The 26,720-nt window shown below is 38.9% G+C and overlaps 1 protein-coding gene across 1 annotated transcript in view; it reads right to left on the bottom strand.

Annotated features, from left to right (window-relative positions):
• The window catches only part of Mindy2 (MINDY lysine 48 deubiquitinase 2), a 57,237-nt gene that overhangs the window by 13,304 nt on the left and 17,213 nt on the right, over positions 1 to 26,720 (bottom strand). The window contains exons 3-6 of the mRNA XM_055598078.1: positions 18,555 to 18,619; positions 13,653 to 13,811; positions 9,570 to 9,672; positions 2,587 to 2,729 (exon numbers count right to left, since the gene is read on the bottom strand). Coding sequence (XP_055454053.1) covers positions 2,587 to 2,729; positions 9,570 to 9,672; positions 13,653 to 13,811; positions 18,555 to 18,619 — 470 coding nt within the window. The remainder of the gene's footprint in view (positions 1 to 2,586; positions 2,730 to 9,569; positions 9,673 to 13,652; positions 13,812 to 18,554; positions 18,620 to 26,720) is intronic.

A 26,720-nucleotide genomic window follows, 5' to 3' on the forward strand; every position in this document is an offset into this window, starting at 1 on the left:
CTTTCTTTCTTTCTTTCTTTCTTTCTTTCTTTCTTTCTTTCTTTCTTATGTCTGTTTCTTTTGAGACAATTATAACTCTGGCTGGTCTTGAACTCAGAGATTCATCTACGTCCCAAGTCCCAAGTAAGATTAAAGTTGTGAGCTACCATGAATGGCCAGTCATGTATGATTCAATAAGGAACATCATCATCCACACAGGACCCAGAAATCACTGATTTTTCAAAGCCAATAGAGAGATCTGGCTGATCTGTCTCCTGTCTCACTCTCCAATCTTTCCACATTGCATGTTCATTACCACAACTTGTCTAAATCACTATAATCTACTTTTTTATCTCTTGGAGTTCTCATAACTAAATCCCACATCATGCTCAAACTCCACAGCAAATTAATGTCATACAAGGGAGAGGAGGGCACATGACACTAGTGCAGCATTGTTTAGCTGCAGAATAAACTTTATATAGGGAATCTTAGAAGCAGAATAAAAGAGAGAAGATATTTTCTGAGCTCCCATGATCTTATAGATAGGTCTGATTGGTCTACACACAGGCAAATCCTCTTTAGCCTCACAAAGCTGGGAATACCTAGCTGACCAGTAAAGATGCTCTGGTTGGGGATAATGCTCTAACAGAAGAGAGAACAACAGAAGGTATGCATCTCTGTGGTACAGGGCTTACAATGAGATGAGGGATACAAGGGGGAAAGAGAGGGAAGGGAGGAGAGGGAGGGAGACAGAAGGATGAGGAAGGAGATGGAGCGGAAGGAGAGAGGGAAAGTTCATAGCTACCAATGACAGCCAGACACTTTGTTTTTCCACAGAATTATTTCATTCCTACTCACTCTTAGGCCAAAAGAAGAAAAGAAACACCAAGGCCATTAAGAAACCAAGGTTCATTTTTTTCTCTAAGACTCTGGTCTATGAGTCCACGTTTCTTGTTTCATGTAATTTACTTCTAAGCTTCCAGCTTACAACTCTCTTTTGATCCCTACTATCTCAGAGCCTTTGCACATCTACTGCTAGTTATTTCTGCTTAGTTATTTTTGTTGTTGTTAACTGAGTGAATTCTTAGATGATTCATTCTCAAATGTTTTGTTTTGCTTTTTTTTTGTTTGTTTGTTTTTGTTTTCAAGACAGGGTTTTTCTGTGTAGCTTTGGCTGATCTGGGCTCACATTGTAGACCAGGCTGGCCTTGAATTCACAGAAATAAATCTGCCTCTGCCTCCCAGAGTACTGGGATTACGGTGTGTGCCACCTTGCCTTGGCTTTCTTCTTCCTTCCTTCCTTCCTTCCTTCCTTCCTTCCTTCCTTCCTTCCTTCCTTCCTTCCTTCCTTCCTTCCTTCCTTCCTTCCTTCCTTCCTTCCGGCAGTACTGGGGACTGAATCTAGAGTCTTGTGCATGCTGGGTAAATGCTGTAAGTACTCTACCACTGAGCTGTATACCCAAGTCCTTACGCTAGTGTATATGTAACCTTCTCAGGGAAGTCTTTCCAGATAAAATCCTGGTATGAGCTCTCAGAGCCTGTGGCATGTGCCTTGACAGAAGCATCTCAGTATCAAATAAAGAAATCCTCAAATGGCAGAAGCCTTGGCTGCTGTGTCTATGGCTGTAGTTGTCCTGCTTGAAGAGGACAAGGGAAGCAAAGTGGTGTGGCAGCCACCCTGATCCGACACCCTTTGACTTTGGGTTCTTGATCTTGTACATACCTAGGTATGTTGCATGTACTCTTCTAAAAATAAGACAGGAATAGAGGAGCTATGGCTTTGGGGTATTCTTTCATTGGCAAACAAACCATTTTATAGTATCCTATGCCATTGATTACAAAGCATTGATGGAAACATGAAGATGTGATTTATGACTTCAATAAGCTACTTTCATTTAGAAAATAAACACACATTCACAGGGGAGGAAAATTGGTAACAAGACACAAAACAGTAAAAAACCAGCATTGTCATGAAGATGATTTGGGTGTGTCTGGGGGTGGGGAGTCTTGTTATGCAGTCTGGTCTGAACTTGAACTTTTTTTTTTTGAGACAGGGTTTCTCTGTGTATCCTTGGCTGTCCTAGACTCGCTTTGTAGACCAGCACGCCCAGCTTAGACTTGAATTTATAATCCTCCTGCTTAGCCTCCTCAGAAGCTGGGGTCATAGGTGAGCACCAACACTTCAGCTTAGGGCAAATCTTAATTCTAATTTCTAATATCATCCTGGTTCTAACTCTAGGTAGTTTGTTTCCTCTAAGAAACAGCCTAGCTAGTCATGGTAGCACATGTGTTCCAAAGGCTGAGGCAGGAAGATCTCCAATTCAAGGCCAAAGTAGGCTACTCAGTGAAATCCTCTCTAGAAGAAAGTAAAAAAGTAAACACCTGAATGCAATCTATGATTAGAAACTTGAGACTTCAAAAATAAAAGCTGACCAAGGTAACATTTCAATTGCTAATCCATTCCATTCTAAAACAGTATTTAATAATTACCTTCACAACATAATGGCTAAAGAATATTATGCTAAATCTTATTCTGCAGCAGATAAAACACATCTCTAAATCAAACTCCTTTGATCAAGAGTAAAAATATCTGTTGCTATATCCTACCTTGTATTTTGTCATGGTGCTAAAATGATTATTCCGAAAGAACACACAGAGTTCTCCTTCCTGAACCGTTGAAGTCAGTTCACATAATCCATGGTACGTCAGTTGAGTGGCTGTACTGTTTAGAAACTGCTCAGCTACAAAGCCTACGGAACCAATGTGTACTATGAGAAGGAAGAATTATTTCAAAGTCAGAAAGTTACTTTCCTATTTACATTTGTTCCAACTGTATACAAAGTCCAATTAATATAAGACTTTTCTGTTACTTGATGGCCTCCAGATTGGAGATGCATCTTTCTAAATTTCTTATGGGAGCAGTGTCCCTGGTCATTCCTGTTCTGAAGAAACAGTGATGTGAAGTCACTTTCACCCATAGGCATATTCACTTAACTTGTGAGAACTCTTTCAGGAGGTTTACGAGACACAGGCACAATAAAACAGCAACAGGGAAGTCACTCTACAACATTTCATAAGAGAGCTGAGGCCAGGCATGGTGGTATATGCCTTCAATCTCTGTGAGTTCAGGACCATTGCGGATGGGTGGGTGGGAGAGAGACAAAGAGACATAGACAGACCCAGAAAAAGCACATCAAGAGGTGCAGAGAGTCCAGTTTGTATGAAGAGACACTTCGATAAGAAGCTGAAAATATCTGGGTGGGAATCTTAGCAGGCCCAGGATAGCTGAGCAATACAGGTTAGAGCACTCTTTTCCCCTTTCCATTTCTTGTCATCAGGCCAGGGTACTTGGAGTTCCAAAGAAGTTGTAGAAAGTTACCAATACAGTACACTAACCAGGACCTGGTTAGGGATAGGACAGTCTGAGGTTTGTGGCACATACTTGGATTCATGCATTGGGAAATAAGAGTTTCCCCCATTGTTATCACCTTGTTCAGCAGAACGTATTCAAGCTTTTACCATTATGTACCACTTTAAAGGATGTATTGTTTGCTTAAAAGTACCATTCCTGCTTGCTGTAATCTATGCTCATAAATGCTTAAATGCTTCCATGAGAAAATACAAAAAAATTCACTGAAGACAGAGCTACCACCATCATGTTGGTGTGAAATTAAATAATGAACAGGAGATATCGTTTTCAGAGTTGCTTTTTTATACAATAGGACTCACAGGAAATAGATGATTGTTGAAGGACACCAAACAATATACGGCAAAGTCAAGATTGGGAAATTATTATTAAAATGTTAGCAGTTTAGTGCAGAGATGATTATGAATTCCACTTGAATTAAATATCACCCCAAATTATAAGGCAGTAAAATACAGTATTTCCTAATTATTTTGTCCTTATTCTCTCTCTCTCTCTCTCTGTTTGTTTTTCAAGACAGGGTTTTTCTTTGTAGACCAGGCTGGCCTCGAACTCCCTGAGTATTAGGATTACAGGCATGAGTCACCAAGGCTGGCTATCTTTTGTTGTCTCTTAAATGGTAACTTAAATCCAATATAGGTAAGTCTATTCTAGGTTCAACTTTTAATAACTAATTAAACAGATTTTGGTGTGTCATTGTACACAACTATCTGTATTGCTTCAAATTCTGCTTTTCTTTTGCTTTTTCTGGGGCGTGATAATGCATGCCTTTAATCCCAGTACTTGGGCTGCAGAGGAAGGAGGACAGATCTCAGAGGAAGGAGGATGGATCTCTGTGAGTTTGAGACCAGCCAGAGCTATTTAGTGAGACTCTCCCAAGTGGAAAAAAAAAAAAAAAAAAAAAGAAAAAGAAAACAGTGAAAAAAAAAAAAACTTAATAAAAATACTCAAAATCTCGAAATTGATATTGATACAACTTTTATTTCAATGAGAGAGGAGGAAGGGAAATCTATTTTTATTTTTTTATTATCATGCTGAGAATAGAACCCAGCCAGGATTTTGTGCACACTAAATAAGCACTCTACCACTAAGCCCAAAGAATGAATTTTTATAGACTATAATAAATAATTTTATAGACTAATAGCCAATAAGTATAAAAGGAATAATAAAAACACAATAGCCACCACAACCACTATTGACTCAGTTAAATATCAATGCTTCCAAATCTATTGAATACATGATCCTTAGAGGAAAAGTTATTCACACAGTTTCGAAGCCTAATGACAGATTATTAATTACTTATTAATTACAAAGAGAAAAGAATGATTTTACAATAAGGATATTTAGCTATTTCACCTTGCTCACGTTTAAATATTAATGGATAATAATGGATAATCTGATGCACCTAATTTGTTGCATCAAGAAGACTACTAAAGAGAATGTCATTTGTGTGGCATTCCAATAAAAAATATATCACCTGTATCTACTTATAAGAAAACAATCAGATGAATCAAAATTGGGGCTATTCTACAGAATACTGGCCTGCACTATTTAAAAAAAAATGTTAATAGAGACAAGTGGGAGGGATGAGGAGAGAGAGGCAGTAGGGAGGGAAAAAACAATGCCATAAATGCATAAAAGGTTGGAAAAAGGGGGGGAGGGCTGGAGATGTGGCCTAGTGGTTAAAAGCACATACTGATTTTGCAAAAGTCCCAAGTTTGGTTCTTAGCACGTATGTGATTGCTCATAACTGCCTATAACTCCAACTCCAGGGGACCTAAAGTCCCCTTTTAGCCCCAGCAGGCACCCCCATACATTTGGTGTACACACACACATAAATAAAAATCAGTTTTAAAAGTTTAAAAGAAATAGATTCTTGGCTATGGGTAGAACTTTGTACGAATGTCCACAACTTTGTGCTGGAAGGAATTTTGTCTGGCTTAGCTTGTGTAGGTCTTGTCCATGCCATCACAGTCTCTATTAGTTCATATGTGCATTTGTCTGTTGTGCCTGGACAATATTGTTTCCTTAAAATCATCTATCATCTCTGGCTCTTACAATTTTCTATTCCCCTCTTCCACATAAACCCCTGAACATTGAGGGGAGGGGCTATGATAAATATGTCATACTCAGGGCTGAGCATGTCAAAGTCTCTCTCTTTCTGCATGTTGCCCAGCTGGGTGGATCTTTGTGTTAACTGCTATAGCAAGAAGCTTCTCTGATGTGGGTTGAATAAGTCAATGATCTACGGGGATAGCAATGTGCCATTAGGAGTAGTTTTATTGTTGTGTTCATTTAGCAGAATAGCAGTAGGTTTTTCCCTGGGTCTGTGATTTATCTAATGTCAAGTTCCTAGCCTCAGTAACAGTATCAGGTATGGCTTTCATCTCATGGAGTGGGCCTTACATCCAACCAAAAAGTGGTTGGTTACTCCTACAGCATCATGCCACTATTTGAACCAATGGGCAAAACCTGCAGGCAGGTTGTTATTACAGGTTTGTAGCTGGGTGAGACTGATGATTCCTTTACTTCTCTAGTAGTGTGTACAGCATTTTTACCATTATGAATGCTAGCCAATAAAAGTGACGCTTCCAGTTGAGTACCAGCTAGATTTCTCTAGGGAGAGAGAAAAACGGTTTATTCAATGAAGTGACATTGGTATAACCCCATACTCCAGGGCAGGCCCCATGCTTAGGAGCGGTTGACCAACACTTATTAGATTCCGTTTTTTTAATTGGCTTTTTTTTTTTTTTTTTTTTTTTTTAGAAAGAAAGAATATGAAGTTGTGTGGAAAGGGAAAGGAGAGGATCTGGAAGAAGTTGGGGAACAGTAAGGAATATGATAAAAATATACTGTATGAAGATCTCAAAGGATAAAACAAAAGGTTAAAATAAAGCTCTACCTACCAGTGTATCAAAGCAGATATTAAGACTCATAACCAAACCTTCGGCAGAGTGCAGGGAATCATATGAAAGAAGGAGGAGTTAGTAAGACCTGGAGAGGACAGGAATTCCTCAAGGACCAAATATATCAGAGCACAGGGGTCTTTCATGAGACCGTTTCTTCAACCATGGACCATGTATGGATATAACCTAGAACCCCTGCTCGGATATAGCCCATGGTAGCTCAGTATCCAAGTGGGTTCTCTAGTAAGGGGAATGGGACTATTTCTGACATGAACTCAATGGCTAGCCCTTTGACACCCCCCCCCCCACCCCAGGGAGGAGCAGCCTTGCTAGGCCACAGAAGAGGACATTGCAGCCAGTCCTGAAGAGACCTGATAAGCTAGGGTCAGATGGAAGGGGAGGAGGTCCTCCCCTATCAGTGGACTTGGAAAGGGGCAGGGAGGAGATGAGGGAGGGAGGATGGGATTGGGAGGGAATGAAGGAGGGGGCTACGGCTGGGATACAAAGTAAATAACCTGTGATTAATATAAAAAAGAAAAAAAAATAAAGCCGGAAAGAAAGGAAAAGGAAAAAATAAAAAATAAAAAGGAAAACAGGTATTTATTCTAAATGACAAAGACTGAATCTGTTAAAACTGCTGAGTAATTTTTGGCTTGAGCATGCGCTGAAAGAAAGGGAATGTTACAGGGCCTGGTTAAAAACCAGGAAGAGGAGCACATAAACAGCATGCTGGGTAACACAGCAGGTGCACTGCCTTGCCTAAGCTCATTGTGATCACAATGGGGAAGTTACACAAAATCCGTCTTTTAAAGAGACAATGATGGCATATTGGCATCATGACAAAGAGACATGAGTGAAGTGATGTGACACTTGTAATTAGCGCTAATATGATTTAGGAAGAAAAAATGTGTTGTGTAGGAATAAAAAAAAAAAAAAAAAAAAGGCAGATATTCAATGTGTGAAGAGCTGGTGAGCTAAGAGTGTGTGAATGTCCACCAAGAGAATCTAAATTCATATGGTTTTGAGACTTCTCAACAAAAAAGTTGGACAAAGAAAAATGACAGATATCATTTAATAAATTAATGATTATTGCCACTACTTAATGAAGATAATATGAATGCACTAGGGAAAAAAAGTTTGAGCAAATATCCTGGGATTTGTTTCACAAGCATGTTTATCCTAGGAATAGTTGTTAAGAAGTTGTAAAAGGATGTGAAACTAAATGATTGGCTTTGGGGGAGTCTGGCAGTTGGTACTACAGGGAGGGGGTTCTTATTGATTCTTACTTTGGTGTCACAAGCAATCATTATAACAACCAGATTCCAGAAGGCATGGCCACTCAAAAGAGGAAACAGATGATGAGCACTGTTTACTGACATGCTATGCTGTGCGTACAGGTGTCAGTACCAAACAGAGAAAGCTGCTGCTCTGACATCAGCTGTATATAGCATTTTCCCACCAAAAGGAATGCTAGTAAAAGGATTTCTTATATTCTAAGGCTTCACGGCAAATGGAATGTTTGGATTAAAAAACAAAAGTAGTTGTCATTTAAGACGAAAGCCTGTAAGACCAGAAAAAAACCAGTTTGGATATTTTATTGATTCAAAAGGAAGATACAGTTGAAGGTTACATATGAAAAGGAAGCAGACTACTTCTTGAACATGAATCAAGGGATCTGAACACAAACCATATGGGAAAGAGTTGCTAAAATATGAGTGAAAACATCTACTGTGGCTCTTCTTTGTGTGAATTTTGGAGCCTTATACAAGTCATGGCTAGTATTATATCTTTTTAAGTAACAGACAAGAGAAACTTTTTTCCAGGGAAAAACTTTTATTATTTGCTTTAAGATCCTGGATAATTAACATAATTAGTAGGATTAGTTAACATGAGATTCATGTAGCGATCATTTTATATGCTCTTTTATACAGTCTTTTGACTTTTTTTTGGTGTATGTGTTCATGTGTGTGCATGCACATGTATGCAGGTGTGTGCTCATGTGGTGGGCCAGGAGTTAATACAGAGTGTCCTCCTTAAGTTGCTCTCTGCTTGTGTCTTAGACAGGGTCCTCAGCAATTTAGCTAGACTAGCTGGCCAGCGGGCCCCCAGGATTCTCTATCTCTGAAGTGGTTTTCTGTGGGATGTAGGAAGTCCAATACAAGTCTTACACATCAGGTATTTTACCAACTGAGTCATCTTTCTAGTCCAGCCCCATTTTCTGTTTGCTTATTTGTTTTTGAGACAGGGTTTCTATATAGTCCTGGCTGTCATGAAACTTGCTATGTAGATTAGGATGGTTTCAACTCACAGAGATCCTCCTGCCTCTGCCTCCTGAATGCTGGTATTAGCTCATATGTTACCTTTCCCAGCCCCGAGCGTATTATCCTTATAAAAACTAGCTTTAATTTCTAAAAATGTGGTAACTATAATAAATTTTTATTGTGCTATATGTTGAAGAACTGTCTGAGTGAGAATGGTGGACTTGTCCCCTGCCCTTGCTTCTTTTGATATTTCTCTTTTTCTTTTGTTTTCTCTTCTTTTCTTTTTGTTTCCTCTGTCTGTCTGTCTGTCTTTTTCTAACCATTCTAAAAAAGGAGAACTGAATGAATGGTGGTGAAAATTTATCCAAATGGCTTCCTGACAGCATTCTGTTTTCAAGCCTCTCTACTCACTATTAACTGAAGCACAGCTGAAAAAAAATTATATTTTTAAGTGGAGTAAATGTAGACTTATTAAGAAGTAACAAAGAACTCTTGGGAGTGGGAGGAGCTCCAAAGGAGAAAAACCCTGAAAAAATAATGACCTATCTCTGTGACTGTGAAGTTCACTAACTTCAGTCAGTCACTCATGTTCCAGAATGAGGCTTTTTCACAGTGAACTGCACTGAAACATGGTGGAGAATGCATATACTCTCTTTAGAAAGAGAGTTCAGGATCAGCAAAGCAACCCATTCTATTGGACATCTGTCCACACCAAAGCTGCAAGTGATTCAAAGCCTACTATTAGTATCCTGCCCTGATTTTACATGCCAGAAGAATAGGGCTCTTGGAAAAAAAATGCTTTCCTGGCATGTCTACAAATGCTTCTCATTACTAAAAGTGCCACCACTTGTATATTTTAGAAGTCCTAGCTAAACAATTTACAGCTATGAATATGTTATTAAAAAAAAACATTATTTTGTCTACTTATAAAAAAATAAATGTAAGTTCAATGAATTTCAAGACAAGATATTTCACCAAGTGTGAGCATCACTCACCCACCTTCACTAACCAACTGGCTGTTGTCTGACTGCTTACAGGAGATGATCTTCTCCACCAGTTGGTTGTAGCTGCAATTGCCAACAGCTTTTACAATGTCATCAATCTGTAAAACAAATAATGGTCTCACTAATTCTGGCAAGATTAGAAACAGTAACAAAGGCAACCTCCCACTCCTTAAGCCTGTTTTCTAATACAACACTAAATGGAAAGGCTTAGGAGATAGTCAGCATAGAAGCTTGAATCCAGTTTCTGTTTACATTATGAAAACTACTGCACAGTTATATTCGAATTCTGCAGAAATGATACAATTGTTACATGTCACTTTAAGACTATAAAGATGCATTTAAGCAACTACAACATGTGACGTATTCAGTGAAAAATTAAAAAATTCAGGGAGTAGAGAGCTGACAAAGCAGCTAAAAGCACTGGTTACTTTTCTAGAGAACCTGAGTTCCTTTTCCAGCACCCACAGGTGCTCACAGCTCCAATTCCAGAAGCCAACACCCTCTTCTGGTCTCTAAAGGCACTGCACACATGTGGTACGCAGGTAGACATACATGCAGACAAAACACGCACACACTTAAAACAAAAAATAAATGAAAAAGAAAATTAAAGTTCAATGTTCAGATGAAACACAGATGTTCTCAGCAGAGTGGTGGCACATGTCTGTGGCCTTGGTGCTGAGCCCCTCCTCCTCCCGTGACAGTTTCACACTTGCTTTTACTTTCTTTTTGAAGTAGGGGTCTCATAAATCGAAAGCTGGCCTCCCACTTAGAACGCCCATGCCATCTGCCCACCACTTTTCTTTTATCAATCCCTTGGCATTGTTTTGTCCTTACAGTCTTTCTATATAATTATATATCATGTATATCTTTCATCAACAGAAAAATGCAAATCTATTTTAATCCATCCCACAATTATTGTCTTTTTAAGTATTTGCTGAGGCCAGCTTCAGTTAAAAAAAGCAAGAGTTATTACAATATTAAAAATAGAAATTGTTGCTGGGTGTGGTAGCACACACCTTTAATCCCAGCACTTGGGAGGCAGAGGCACGCAGATCTCTATGAGTTCAAGGCCAGCCTGGTCTACAATGTGACCAGTCAAGGAAGACAATGCAGCCAGTCCTGATGAGACCTGATAGGCTAAGGTCAGAGGGAAGGGGAGGAGCACTATCCTATCAGTGGACTTGGGGAGGGGCATGGGAGGAGATGAGGAAGGGAGGGTGGGTTTGGGAGGGGATGAGGGAGGCAGCTATAACTGCAATACAAAGTGAATAAACTGTAATTTATAAAAAGAATAAATTAAAATAAATGAAGGCTGCCTCTTTACTTTCAGTTTGACTGACTAATGCATGACACTAATGGACATTAGAGAGCGGGTCAGAACAGGCCTTCCTGTCTCTCTCTGTTGCTAGCCACGCTTGGTACTAACTGAATTCCCTTCTGGCTTTTCTTCTTATGCTTTGGCAAGTGGTGTTGCTGGGTTTTAATCACCATCTTTCTGTTTCTTCAGAGTTAAGGAGACAATGGTTCCTGTCTACAGTCAGCTGTAAGGTGCTTCACTATTCCTTGGCTGTTTCCCTTACCTCTGCCCACATCTTTCTAACTAAGCTGTTCTTAAAACTTTGCTTGGTTGGAGTATCCGTCCTTGCAGGCCCCCCTGGGTCTAGGCTTTTTTTTTTTTTTTTTTTTTTTTTGGCTTTATTTGACTCCTTGTGGAGTTCCTGTCCCATCCACATCTTTCTATCCCCCTCTTCTTCTGTAAGGTTTCCGACACTCTGCCCAAAGTTTGGCTATAAGCTCAGTATCTTCTTTGATACCCTGCAGGGTAGAGTCTTTTATAGGCCTCCTGTGGAAGGTTCCTGTCCTGTTCTTGTCTTCTCCTACTTCCGATGTCTATCCTGTTTGCCCTTCTGAGTGAGGTTTCAGCCTCTTCCCTAGGGTCCTCCTTGTTGTTTAGCTTCTTTAGGACTATAGATTTTATTATGTTTATCCTATATTATATGTCTAATATCCACTTATAAGTGAGTATATACCATGTTTGTCTTTGTGCTTCTGGGTTACCTCACTCAGGATGATCTTTTCTAGTTCCCACATTTGCCTGCAAATTGCATGATTTCCTTGTTTTTAATTGCTGAGTAGTATTCCATTGTATAAATGTACCACAATTTCTGTATCTATTCCTCAGTCGAGGGATATCTAGGTTATTCCCAGATTCTGGCTATTATGAATAAAGCTGCTATGAACATAGTTGAGCATAGTTGAGTCCTTGTATGTTTTACCATGCATGGAGACTCCTTGCTCAGAGGAGACCTATAGGTTGCTCAGTTTACAAATGGTTCCCTAGTAAGACAGGCAGGGGCTGTCTCTGACATGAATTTAGGGGCTGGCTCTTTGATCATCTCCTCCTGGGGTGCAGCCTTGCCAGGTCACAGAGGAAGATGATACAGCCAGCCCTGATGTGACCTGATAGGCTAGGGTCAGATAGAAGAGGAGGAGGTCCTCCCCTATCAGTAGACTGGGGGGGGGGCATAGGGAGAGAAGAGGGAGGGTGGGTGGGACTGAAAGGAGAGGAGAGAGGGGACTACAGCTAGTATACAAAGTGAATAAATTGTAACTAAAGAAAAAACTTTATTTGGTTATACTTGGGTGTACCCTGTACTTCAAGTCAGGGCCCTGGTATACTTGGCAAGAGGCAGAATATGGAATGTAGATTATTACAATTAGAGTGATGAAGATATGGGAGTGGCTTTTAAAAATAAATGTCAGGGTGATTAAAAATCTCTCTTTAATGCTATGCTCTTGACCAAGGAGAGGTCTGGCCTTCATTCAGGCTCTTGGACTGATAACCTCTACATACTTGGGATTTCTCTAGTAACAAGAATAATGGTGCTATTCATGGCAGAGCCTTTTATGACATACCCGCAGCTCACACTAGAACACAGTGACTCATGGAAGCACCCTTGAACAATGTGGCATCAAGTCTAGCTTCCTGGACTGTAAGGATTGGATACTGAGATCAACCACATTGGCAATCAACCATAAGAAATCTGAACTCTGAAGGCTGTGTAAGTTCTGGGATTGGCAACATTCAATGGATATAGCTATATATCAGTTCCAGGAGGGCAGAATGTGCAGAGGAAAGAGGCTGCCCAGCTTCCCAGGTACAACCTTCCTAGATTCTGTCCTAAGTACCTTTTCTTGGTTAATATGGACCTCTATCTGCTTTCTCTTATGTGTGCCAGTACAGTAATAAGCTGAATTCCTTGTGTGTAATGGTACACACCCAAGATGGTTCTAACAAACTATCAAATCTGAAGCTATTTGGAAAACCTCTAAACTGGCAATTAGTGTGAAAAGTGAGGTATTCTTTACTTGACCCTGAAACTAGGTCCAGAAGTCTTGAACAAACTGGATGGTCTGGAAGACTGTCTGCATCCTCATGTTTTTGCTAATTCCAGGTCACAGAGCAAGCATACCGGCATTAAAAAATATAAATTTAAGCAGGGTGTGGTGGCTCACGCCTTTAATCCCAGAATTCAGACAGACCAATCTCTGTGAATTTGAGGCCAGCCTGGCTACAGGGGCCAGGCATGGTGGTGCACACCTATAATCGCAGCACTCAGGAGGTAGATGTGGGTGGATCTCTGTGAGTTTGAGGCCAGCCTGGTCTATAAAGCGAGTCTAGGATGGCCAAGACTACATCGAGAAACCCTATCTCAAAAAACTAAAACAACAAAACAAACAAACAAACAAACAAACAAACAAAAAAGCAAGTCCAAGACAGCCAGGGCTACACAGATAAACCCTGCCTTGTAAAACAAAACAACAACCACACACACACACACACACACACACACACACACACGTATATATAAATTTAGAATAACTTTTCTGCATCTGATTTAAATCTGATTTATTTTTATGTGTATGATTGTTTTATCTACATGTATGTCTGATGACATTAGATCCCCTGGAACTGGAGTTATAGACAGTTGTGACCTGTCTGCATGAGTAGCCAGTGCTCTTAACCACTAAACAATCTCTCTAGCCCCCATGTATATATAACTGAAACTCTCCTTACCTGAGGGTCCACTAGCCACCCATGATACAAAGGAATATCCAGAAGATCGAAGACTATGCACTCTGGCGTGTACTCAAACACTCGCACCCCAGTGAACCTGACATTCACATCCAGGCCTGTCTGCAGTTTGTGCAAGATCGCCATAGCGTCACTCATATTCTGAAAATACAGAGTAGAGAAGTAGAGTTCAGAAGAATAATTACTATTTTTAAAAAGTTGTATATGGTGGCATGTGCCTGTAGTCCCAGCAGAGTTCTTATCTGAGCCCAAGACTTCCAGGCCAGCCTAGGCAACACAGAAAGACCCTGTTTAAAATAAACAAATAAACAAATAAATAAATAAATATTTTATATATATATATATATATATATATATATATATATATAAATTCATTTCTTCTTCTTCTACTTCTTCTTGTTCTTCTTCCTCTTCATAGTCCTGCAGGCTTTTGCAGGCTTTGTATATGCTAGATAAGACAGCCCTTAACAGACTTTTTATCAACTACATACTGTGTACCAGGCTCTAATCTGAGTTCCAGCAATACAACAGTGAATATGACAGGGTTTCTGCTGTCAGGTGATTAGTATTTTGCTGCTACAAGAAACAGCCATGTAAAGGTACAATACCATGCTAAGTATTAACAAGAAAAACTGAGCAGTATGAGGTTGTGCAGAAGGACAATTTAAAAATTATAAACAAACTCTTGGGCCATGAAAGGATATGGAAGAATCTAATTGCACATGACTAAATAACAGAAGCAGATCTGAAAAGACAATGACTCCACATGTGGGATCTGGCTCTGGAAATGGCTGACCTTGTGGAGACTCTAAAAAGATCAGTCAGGTTGCCAGAAGTCAGGGAGGAAGGAGTACATAGCAGCACACAGTCATTTCTGTGCTGTGTTATGCTAGTGGATACATTCCATCACACACTTGTCAAAATTCACAGAATGTATAACATCAAAGGTGAAACCTAATGTAGCCTATGGACTTTGGGTGACAATCTTGTCGACGTAGGATGGTTAGTCCAAAAACTGAAGTTCCCAGAAAAAAAAAAATCCACCAAATGTTACAGATGCTTCAAAGCTGACTGACTGATTGAAACCTGTAAACAGTTGGCATGTTGTAGATCCAAGGCCCAAATTACCCAGGGCTGCCTTTAGTCCCCTTAATATCCCATCATCTTCTTAACTATTAGGTAAAGACTTTTAGACTGTTTTAACAGACCACTAGCTTTGACAAAACCCACAGCTAAGAATATATGCTTTGCATATATACATTTGCACTCACACATAAATGTATACATGAAAACACACATGCACAGATTTTTTTTTTTTAAAAAAAGTATGGCTGGGGACGTAGTTCAAGAGGTAGAGTATTTGTCCTGGGTTTGATCCTCATTACACTAAAAAACAAAACACAACAACAAAACAATAACAACACATTAACAAAAGATCATTGATGTAAAATAAGCATATTACAATGCCTGCGGACAGCAAAGAGCCCAGTAAAGGTATATCTAAATAAATGAGCGGAGTTGTAGGTGAAGCTAAGAGACAGGCAGAGAACAGATCACAAAATTTTGCCCTGATCAAGGAGTGAATAAGGTATATGCTATACAAGTCTGATGATCTGAATTTCATTGTTGGAGCCCATACTAGAAAGAGAACTGATTTCTGCAAATTTGTCCTCAACTCTCACATGCAATCTGTGGCACATGCAAATGAATGAATGCATTAATTAATTAATTACAACTAAATGTCACAAATCATTTATTGAAGATTACTTTAAAACTTATTTTTCTGATTATCTTAACACATTAAATATAAGAATAGACAAGATATATCTCAGAGAATGAGTAAAAGCCAATATGTACTGTAATTTCAGCATTAGGGAGGTAGAAGCAGGAGGACAGGAAATTCAAAGGCAGGCTGGGCTCCATACTAAGACCAAAACCTCAAAAAACAAAACAAAACAAAACAAAACAGTAAATAATTCCCAACATTTAATAATCATCAAGAGTAAGAAAACTGGTAATATAAATTTATAAACAAAGGTGAAAGTGAAAATACTTGGACAACTTTTTCCTAATTCCCAATTGATAATTACGGTATAAAATATAAGAGTGAGGGATGGTTTGCTGATACCCTTAAGGGTACTGGTAAAACTGTTTAACAATTCCTTTCAAAGGTACTTCTAGCCTAATGCTGTATTATAAATTTAAATACAAAATATATGTTTATTTATTTCAGACAGTCTTGCTATGTAGGCCGGGCCTTGAACTTTCAGTCCTCTGCCTTCTGCCTCCCCATCACTTAGGACAAAACAATGTGGTCACAGCCAGCTTAAACAAAAGTATATTTTACAAGCACATTTGCAATCACTTAAAAATCTGTCAGGCTGAAGGTGCATCTTAGTGGTAAAGCCCTCACCTAGCTTGTCTATCTCATTTAATACCCTATAACTGTAAAAATAAATAAGAAATAAAAACCTGTTGTGATTCATTCAGACCATATTTTCTAACACTGTGAAGGTCTTTGTTCAGCAAAGGTAGGAGTGTGCTGTTAACATGATGGCTTTTGGCAGAGGTTTCACATTTCATGTGAATATTGAAGCTCTACGTTGGTCTTTCCGAATGTAGGTCTGACCTTGTCGGCTCATATAAAATCTCATTAAGACAAGGAGCCTGATACCTATGGGCTTTAAACAGGTGCTCAGACCTAACACGTAGCTTGCTACACACTATTCTTAAAGTGAATGGTAGTGTAGAATAACTTCACGAATGCTTTTTGTACTTATTTTAAGTGCAGGGTAGTTTGAAAATATTTACTATAGTTGGGGGAGGAGTATGGTGCCACAACTTTCACATGGAGGTCAGAGGACAATCTGAGTGAATCTGTTGTTTTCTTTACCAAGTGGGTTCCAGGAATTTTTTTATGTATTGAATCATCTCACTGGAATTAGGGTATGTTTGCCATAAGTCCTTGGATATCCTTCGTCTCAAAGTGAAATGGCTTTTCTTCCTTTATTCAGGAGTCTAAGCCACGGTAATGCAAAGGCATCCAGAGACTGCATGGTGGGTACAAAAGGAACAAACATGCTGTTTTCACCTGCAAATGGTTGTCAGATGTGTCATTAGAACGGCCAACAGAAGTAAAATGGCACTAGGAGGAACAGGCACTATTTTTAATTTGAGTTTTGGTGTTACTCAAAAATGTCTCATTGAGTTCATTAAGAGATTATATAAGCTTTATAAGTGATATAAATTAAACCTTATAATTTCATACTTATAAAGTATTATTTACTGGTTTTTAGTGGACATAATTAATGAAATTAGAAAGGAGACCTGGAAAGGGGAATATGAAATCTAAACGTGAAGGAAAAAGAAGAGAAAAAATGGCGGTAATGGAATTCATGCAAAGTGAAAGCAGGAAGGACTACTGGGGAGAGAAGAGGACCAGAAAAAAAAAAAAGGAGGGCAGGAAAGGGGTAATGTGAGAACAAAGCATGAATGAAAATTCTATAACAAAGCACAGTACTTTGTATCTAGCTTTTAAAAAAAATAAAAAGATTGTTTATTGGTTTATATATTAGAAACTGATGGAAGATTTTATTGAAAGAGAGGTTTCTACTGCTAAAAACTATTTGAAAATCATGGCTCCAGAAGCCTGGAGAGACGGCTCAGCAGTTAAGAGTACTGGCTGCTCTTCCACAGGATATGGTTTCCATTTGCAGCGCCGACATGGCAGCTCACTACTGTCTGTAACTCCAGTGCAGGAAACCTGACATCCTCACAAAGACATATATTCAAGCAAAACACCAATGCACATAGTATTCAAAAACAAAACAAAACAAACAAACACAACCACTGCTCTAAGCTATAAATCATCCTAGTAATTTTTGGGAGAGTTACTGAGTAGTAAACCCAGGTCCTTCTGAGCTATCGCCAGTCTTTTCTAATAAAATTTAAATCAGCATACAAAGTTGACTTTAGCTATAAATTACCTATAATGCAAAATGTTGCTTTTTCAATTGTATTAGGACAAGATTATACTAACACTCAAATTCAAGAAATTTTGTAAATTAACTCCAGCATTCGGAAGGCAGAGGCAAATGGATCTACAGAACTAGTTCCAAGACAACCAAGGCTACAAAGAGATACCTGTCTCAACAAAACAAAACAAAACAAAAAAACCCAAAAAAGAGAAGTTAATTTCTTTTTCCTTCTATTGACAAATACAAAGAATACTGAAGAAAATGAGGTTTGCTGTTTTACTCCCAGCTTCTAGAGTGTGCCTTCCCTACTGTGCCTTCATTACTGAACAAGATCTCTAAAGAATGTACCAAGAAATGTGGACATGTTAAAATTACACAGTTACAGAATGTGTCCTGATATGGCAGGCAGCATTTACTCAGCTTTATCCTAAGCATAACTTGAGGACTGGAAGAGTGCTCACGTGGCATGTACAAGGTATTGAATTCAATTCTCAGCACTAAAAAAATGATAATAGATTAAACAAAACAAGAAAAGATAAATCAATGACAAATTTACTTGAGAGCCAGTTTTCAAGGAAAACACCAAGTTATCCTGTAGAGATTTATAATATAATATAATATTAATACATCATCAGCACATACATTCATAGAAAACAGGAATCAAAAAATTACGACTTCTGAAACAAATATGGCTTTGAACTAAGAAGTATTTTTATATGTTTAAAAGGTAGTTTAAAAAGAAAAGAAAAGAAAGAATAAGCAATAGACTTAAACTTAAGTGGCTGACAAAGCCTAAAACATTTACTCTCCAGTGTTGTACAGAAAAAGTTTCAAATCACAAACAAAGACCAATGTGTATATTCATAATACAAAATTACATATTTAATATAAAAATCATGTTTATTACCTGTTCATAATTTACACGTTGAATTTCTGAAATTTCTTTTGGCTTTGCCTCAAGCATGTAATCGCCTGTAAAAGGAAAGTATGAATTACCTTTAAAAATATTATTTCTGCTTATAAAATATTTTAATTATACATTTTTAAACATTGCAGCAACAGGTTGCTTATAAAGTTGGCCCCCTGTTCTGTACAGAGAAAGTCAAAGTCAACTGTTTGCCACACATAGTTTTCACTCATGAACTTTCTTTTCCTCTCTCCTTTTCTTCCTTTTTGTGGTACTGTGAACTGAACCTAGGGCCCTATTCATGTCAGGCAAGCACTCTACCCATTGAATTATATTTCCAGCCCCCTCCCTTTAAAATATGTGTGTGTGTGTGTGTGTGTGTGTGTGTGTGTGTATGTGTATGGACGTTTTGCGTTTATGCACATCTGTGTACCACATGTGAGCTTGGTGCCAAGAAGAGGGTATTGGAAGGTATTCCTGAAACTGTGGTAAGAGGGTTGTGAACTGTCATGTGGGTCCTAGGAATCAAGTCTAGGTCCTTGGTAAGATCAGAAAGTGCTCTTAACCACTGAGCCATCTCTCCAGCCCCTCTTCTTTTAGTCTTTGAGGCCAAGTATCACTAAGTTGCCCCGGTTGGCTTGATCTTGCTCTGTAGTCCAGGTTGGCCTTGAACTAGAGATCCTCTGGCCTTAGCCTCCTTAATAACTACATATACAGGTGTATGCCATAAGTCCAAACTTGAATCTTCTTTTTATTATGTTCCATTTTACAATATATTTGAGCATTTTTATATGACATACAGGGATCCTAAAGAATGCACCAACTCCAATTGATATAAATAATTTAACTGCTTCTCCAATGATCTCACAAACTACAGATGATATAATTTTTTTTTAAGATTTTAAAATTATGTATACAATGTTCTGCCTGCCTGTATACTAGCACACGAGAAGAGAGCACTAGATCTTATTACAGATGGTTGTGAGCCACCATGTGGTTGCTGGGAATTGAACTCAGAACCTCTGGAAGAGCGGCCAGGGCTCTTAACTTCTGAGCCATCTCTCCAGTCCCTGTGCATATTTTAAAGCATGTAAAACTTTTCAATATATGTGGCACCCTTCTAAATGTGGAGGACACTTTTATTGTGCAGGATCTTCCTGATCTGTCTCTTTCTCTCTGTATATACACACACACATTTCTTAACATTTTATTTCTGTGTACGGGTTTTTTGCCTGCATGTATGTCTATGCATCATATGTGTACTTCAGAGGCCAGAAGAGGGTGTCACAACCTCTGGGACTAGAATTACAGACAGGTATGAGCTGTCTCCTGGTGGGTGCAATTGAACTAGATCCTTTGGTCTTTGGTGCTCTCTCTCTCTCTCTCTCTCTCACACACACACACACAAACACAAACACACAGGGTCTTACTATGCAACCCTGAGTGGCCTGAAACTCAGAGATCCACCTGCTTCAGCCTCCCAATAGCAAGGAATAAAGACATGCAATGGCATACCTACTTATACCTTGTTTTTATATAAAGATTGTGGAGTTCTGGTGCATTGAATAAGCAGGTGCTCTACCACTGAGCTATAGCTCCAGTCTATGAGCTGCCTGTAAAATTATTAACTGCTTATGTCCATGCCCTTTTCTTTAAGTTATCTGTATAATTATCAGAATTTTATTGAATTGTAAAAGTTCTTTTACATTTTTATCACATTTCTATTTATGTATTTTATTTATTTATTCTCTGTGTGTGTGCACGTGGAGGTCAGAGAACAAGGTGTGGGATTCAGACCTCTCTCCCACCGTGTAGGGCTTGGGGATTGTCCTCAGGTAATCGATCTTGATGGCAGGTGCCTGTACTTACCAAACCATTTTGATGACCCTTAAAGCTCTTTCAAAATTAGCAGAATTAGCACAATTCAGTGACATATATAATGAAGATTTTTTTCTATAGTTTTTTTTTGTTTACACTTTATAGTTTGTTGTTTTTTTTGGTTTGCTATGCTTTTTCATGAATGGAAATAACTATGTAGATTCCGGACTGGATGCTATGTTCAGAAAGATCTTCACCTATATTTACATATGTTTTCTTTATTCATTATGTGCCCCATTTTAAACATTCAAATCTTTCATTTTAAATGGGATTTATTTTGATAGAAGCAGTAAGGTATGCAATTAGCTTCTTACTACAGTAGTTAACAAAACTGTTTTACTATAACCTTTGCTTTCTACTTTGAAATAAACTTATAAAGATTACACCAAATATTCTCTTAAGCCAGAGCTTCTCAACCTTCCTAATGCTGCTATCCTTTAATATAGTTCCTCATGTTGTGGTAACCCCTCCCAACCATAAAATTATTTTATTTCTACTTCATAACTGTACTTTTGCTGTACACAACCCAAAGAGGTTATGACCCACAGATTGAGAACTGCTGTATTAAGCTTTGTAACTCTGAAAACAAAACAAAACTAAACCAAAAAAATTCCTATAGACATCAATCTCTTATTTTAAGATGGTGAAGTTGTACCAGCAATGACTTTACTTATACACAAGAACTCCAAAAGTACCAAAGTAACTGTTTTATGGACTAGCATATGTAATTTTTAAATTATGTAGGTCATTTTGCTTGTACTGAGGAATGAACTCAGGGCCTCATGTATTTAATAGTTTCATACTTTGAAATGCTATTTGGTCCAGGCTGTCTAAATATTATGATATTCTGAATGTTAGGATTATATACATGTACCATGAAACATGGTTAGGTTAACATCTGTGATGTAACACTAAACTGAAAACTAAATTGTAAATTCTATATATTTATTCAGATAATGGAGAATGAGTGATCTGCCTGAATCCTGTATTTCACTTGTGTTCCATGTTTATTTTGATAAGAGACTGTATTAACTTTCCTAGCTACCCTGTTGGCTGGTCTGGGATGTGAGACAGTATTAAATGATGAGTTTACAGAGATAAAAGCCTCAGCATTAATTATTCTTTTTTTTTTTTTTCCGTATGTTCTTGAGACAGGGTCATATTGTAGCCCAGGCTGGGCTTGAAATCATGATTCTCCTGCCTCTGTCTCTCCAGGGCTGGGATTAGGGGTGGTTCCACCATACCTGGCTGATTTACCTCTAATAAATAAAAATATGACAGAGTAATGAGGTGTCACTTCTCTATCAGAATACAAAATACTGTAGCTTTTACTGTTGTACTCTGTGCTGCTCACTCTGAAGACAGCCATCTTCCATGTGTGAAGCTCCTTATGGAGAGGCTCCTAAGGCAGGAGGCTTCTGGCCAATAGTCATTAGGCAACTAAGAGCTTTAATACTGCAACTATGAAAAGCTGAGTCCTGCCATCAACTAAGTGTGTAAACAGCCACCAGTTCTCCATAGCTGCATATTCACCTGAAGCAGCAGTGCCAGTGAGTACTGTTTCTGCAGCCTCCTAGGACCTTGTGAGTGGGGCTGCCCTCAGATTCCTGACCCAAAGATGCTGTGAAGTAACAAATGATTATTGTTTGGTGTCATTAAATACTGGGATGATTTATTATATAGCACAAGATAACTAGTGTACTAGGCATACAATGCTGGAACCATATAGTTTAGGAAGAATTTGGAACATAAGAATCTGATTGCTCTTGTGTGTAGATGCACTGAAGATCAAATCCAGAGCTTTGTTGAGAGTTAAGGTATATTCTACCACTGAACTAAACCTACAGTCCCTATAATCAAATCCTTTAAAAAATAGAGTTTCTAAGAAGCACCTTTCAGTTTTAGATATGTAAATAAACGATCTCTTAAGAGTACACTGTTGTCTAGATTATCCCACTTTTGTGTCTGTATTCCCTTTAAAACATCATTTGCATAAAAAGATGCTTCTTTCCCAGGGCTCTCTATAGAGCTTAGAGAGTAATGACTGCCAGCTCCAGAACAGACCGGACTACACAAGACCCTATTTCACAAAACAGAAGTATTCTCCCCTTTCCAATTTTTATTAAAAATTATTTTTCTTTTACTTTTGTTTGTTTTTGTTGTTTTTTGAGACAGGATTTCTCTTTTCAGCCTTGGCTATCCTGGTCTTGCTTTGTAGACCAGGGAGGCCTCAAAGTCAGAGCTCCACCTGCCTCTGCCTCCCCAAGTGCTGGAATTAAAGGCATGAGCCACCATGCCCAGCTTTATTTTATTTTTAAAATTATGTGTGAGGCAGCTGGAAAGATAGCTCAGCAGTTAAGTGCATGTATTACTCTTGCAGAAGACCTGAGTTTGGTTCCTAGAACCCACATCAGGCAGTTCAGAGCTGCCTGTAACCCAGGCACAGGGGATTCAATGCCTTCTTCTGACCTCTCTAGGCACTGTACACATGAGTGCACGTGTGTGTGCGCGCGTGCACACACACACACACACACACACACACACACACACACACACACACACTGTGTCAGGTCTGTGGATGCTGGAACCTGAACTCAGCTACTTTGCATAGGCTATTAACCACTGAGCTATCTCTCCAGTCTTCTTTGCTTGTTTTGAGACAGGTGATCATTACAAACCCGGGCTGGTCTTTAACTCCAGGTCCCCCTGCCTACCTCCTCTGTAGTACAGGGTCTTTATATACCAGTCTGTCCATTGTATTTCTTTCCTGTGTGCACACATGTGTATGTGGAGGTCAGAGGTCAGTCTCTGCTGTTGATCCTTGTGAGCCCTCTCCCTTGACTTTTGAGACAGGGCTCCTCACTGGGGTCCAGCATGGACCCATTAGGCTATGATAGCTGGCCAGTGAGCCCCAGGGAGCTTCCTGTTTTTGTTTCCTAAGAACTAGTAGACAAACACTACTACCTCGCCAGTTTTTTTCACAGGGTTCTTGGGACACACACACACTTAAAATTAAATGTTGTATGTATATTTGTATGTGAGCACGGGTGCCAGCAAAGGCCAGAAGATGGTGTCAGGTCTAGAGTGACAAGTAAGCCACCTGGCATAGATGCTGAGTCCTGAAATGATAGGTGAGCAAGTGCTGTGAAGGGAAAAACGGTTGGAACTGCAGCTGGGCAATAACAGAGTGCTTCCTGACCATAAAGCCCCTGTGAAATAGCTGAGATAATAAGTGTGTTTTTTAATGGGTTATTTTAAAAGACAAATAGCTCAAATTTGTTTTAGTAGGAAATATGATTGATAACTAACAAGATTATAAAAAATCCTAAGTCATACAATGTGTGGTTGCCTATAGAAAACTCTACGTATGTATATATGTATAAAAAGATGCATATAGTATTGATGTGTATGTTTATTTACTTTTTCTAGTGTGGAGGGTAAGGCCTAGTACCTCATACTTGCTAGACAATGGCTTACCACTGAGTTATATCCCAGCCCTTTGAGATTTTAAATTAGACGAAGGATGAAATTGATGCTTTTGGAAGCATATACTGTTACATACGCCAACCTGGAGGGGAGAAGAATGGTAAGAATTCCCAGCCTCAGAAATATCAGTATACAAAGAAAGAATTTCAAAGAAAGTCCTCAATCAGAACCTGCTACTAAGAAGCTAAAAATCAAGACACAAACCTCCAATATTTATATTAGGCCAAAGATAGAATCTAGAAAGTAGTTAGTTTATCCCAGAAGAGCATGGGGGAAAAAACTACATAGTTGGGACTGGAGAGGTGGCTTAGAGGTTAGGAGCACTGGCTGTTCTTCCAGAGGACCTAGGTTCAAGTCCCGGCCCCCACATAGTTAATACAACCATCCGTAATTCCAGTTCCAGGGGATCTGATGCCTTCTTCTATCCTCTGCCTACACCAGGCACATACAAGGTACATTTACATACATGCAGCAGGCAAGACACTCATACACATAAATTTTTAAAAATAAAGTGACACCAGGTAGTGGTGGCACATGCCTTTAGAACCAGCACTTAGGAAGCAGAGACAGGCAGATCTCTGAGTTTGAGGCCAGCCTGCTCTACAGAGTGAGCTCCAGGACAGCCAGGACTTCACAGAGAAACCCTGTCTTGAAACACCAAAACTAAACCAAAACAACAAAAAAAGATGCATAGATAACTGTGATCGAAATTAAAATGTTTTGTAGTTTATTTGTATTCACAAGATAATTTTCAAAACCCTAACTGTTTTCATTACTATACGATACTTGCCTCATTCTCTTACAATTGGGGATGGTTTCAGTCATAACATATCCTGGCTTGTGAAAGATCTTAAAAAAAAACAACATTTATTTATCTGGGGGATAATATATAGAGGTTAAAGGACAATTTGCATGTGTCAGTTCTCTCCTTCAACCATGTGGGGTCAAAGGTTCAAATTCAGATCATCAGGCTTGGCAGAAGGTGTTTTAATTTGCTGACTCTGTATTTTTACCTCCTTGTTTTTTGAAGCCAGGTCTAACTGCATATCCTAGGGAGCCTAGGAATGTACCACCTCACTTTGCTTGTTCCCACCCTAGTTTATTAAACTTCTTAACACTTCCTAGGCATCTGAACATGCTATGCTCCTTTCTCGATGCCAAATACTTGAACAAGTCAATGTGTTTGGCCCCTTCCTACCTGGAGAGGAGATTTTCAAAACAAAACTCACTCGCTTTTCCTCTAACCTTTACCAACTAAAATTCCCATCTTTGTTAGGTATGATAATGCATACCTGTAATCTTAGCATTTGGAGGCCAAAGATTTTTGAGTTAGAGGACAGCTTGGCTTACATAGCAAGATTCTATCTCAAAATCAATTAAGTAAATAAAGAAATAGCTTATGTGCATGCTTGCTATCCCAGCACTGTGGAGACAGTGATGGGGAGTTTTGAGCCTTACTGGCTAGCCTAGCCTACCTGGCAAGCTTGAAGCCAGTGAAAGATTCAGTCCCAAAAGCAAACAAAAAAGGACAGTGCTTGAGGAATGTATGATATCTGAGTTTATCTTCCAGCATATACTCAAGCGTCCCTTGTACATGTATACATAGACAAAACCACACAAAATTTCCATTCTTTGAGGTATCTCTCCTAGATGTTAGGAAAACAATTAATGTTTTCCTTCTATAATCCTATTACTGTTTGCACATTTTTAACTCAGAAGTATTATACTCTCCTAGGCTGGCACTATGGCTCAGCAGGTAAAAGCACTTTTCCCTACAAACCTTATGACTTAGGTTTGATCCATGGAACCCTTTTTGACCTATACACTGTCACTGTACCATGCATATGCCCGTGCACACACAAATTTACAGTACAATATCTCTAGCTCCACCAGTGAACTGGAGTGATCTCAAGAGGAGAAAACCCAACTAGATTAGGATGTTAAGCCACTTGTTGTGACAGGACTGACTCTACGTAGATAATTTTACATGGACTCTGTTCACTTTACTCCTACTTGCCTTTCCCTCTCTTTCTACAATACTGAATTACTTTTTACTGTTCTTAGTTGTGAAGTCCTTTCACTCATGAAAGGCCATGGCTACCTTGGATGCAGATTTTTCTTTCCTCTTACTAATAAGTGTGTGTGTGTGTGTGTGTGTGTGTGTGTGTGTGTGTACATGCCACAGGACTCATGTAGCCAGAGGCTAGAGGCTAGAGACCAATTTTCAGAAATTGATTCTCTTCTGTGGGTTCTGAGGATTAAACTCAGATCATCAGACTTACACAGCAAGAACATTTACCTGCTGAGCCACATCTTCAGCTCTAGCTATTTCTTCTTCATGTTTTTTCTTTTTCTCTATTAAAATTCTCTGTGATATGTCCTACTCTGTGAGGGTTTGACTAGCTAAGTTAACATACCAAGATGTCCTAAGTGAAATACTATGTTAATATTTATGTAGTGCAGCCACATTGATGACCAGCGATGATACCTCCAAACACCTCCTAAGTAAATACATTTACTGATAAAAGAATAAAAAGAGAGGTAAAAGAAATCTTAAACACTGTCATGCTGGTACTGTGAAGATGCCTATCTTGCGAGGATGCGGCGGGCCAAGGCTGGAGAATCACTGAGCCCATTTTAGGAACACAGCCAAAGCACCTAAGAACTCAGAGACAAGCCTAGTAACCCATGAGGTAGAAGAAGCTGGAAAGAGACAATGGAAGACTGGTGCTTGTTACTAGGTTTAACTGGAGCAACACTGTTGTGAATTGTTTGGATGGAATAGATTCCCAACTTTATCTT

This window comes from Psammomys obesus, unplaced genomic scaffold (genome assembly GCF_907164565.1).
Source record: "Psammomys obesus unplaced genomic scaffold, mPsaObe1.curated_primary_1811, whole genome shotgun sequence".
Taxonomy (NCBI): domain Eukaryota; kingdom Metazoa; phylum Chordata; class Mammalia; order Rodentia; family Muridae; genus Psammomys; species Psammomys obesus.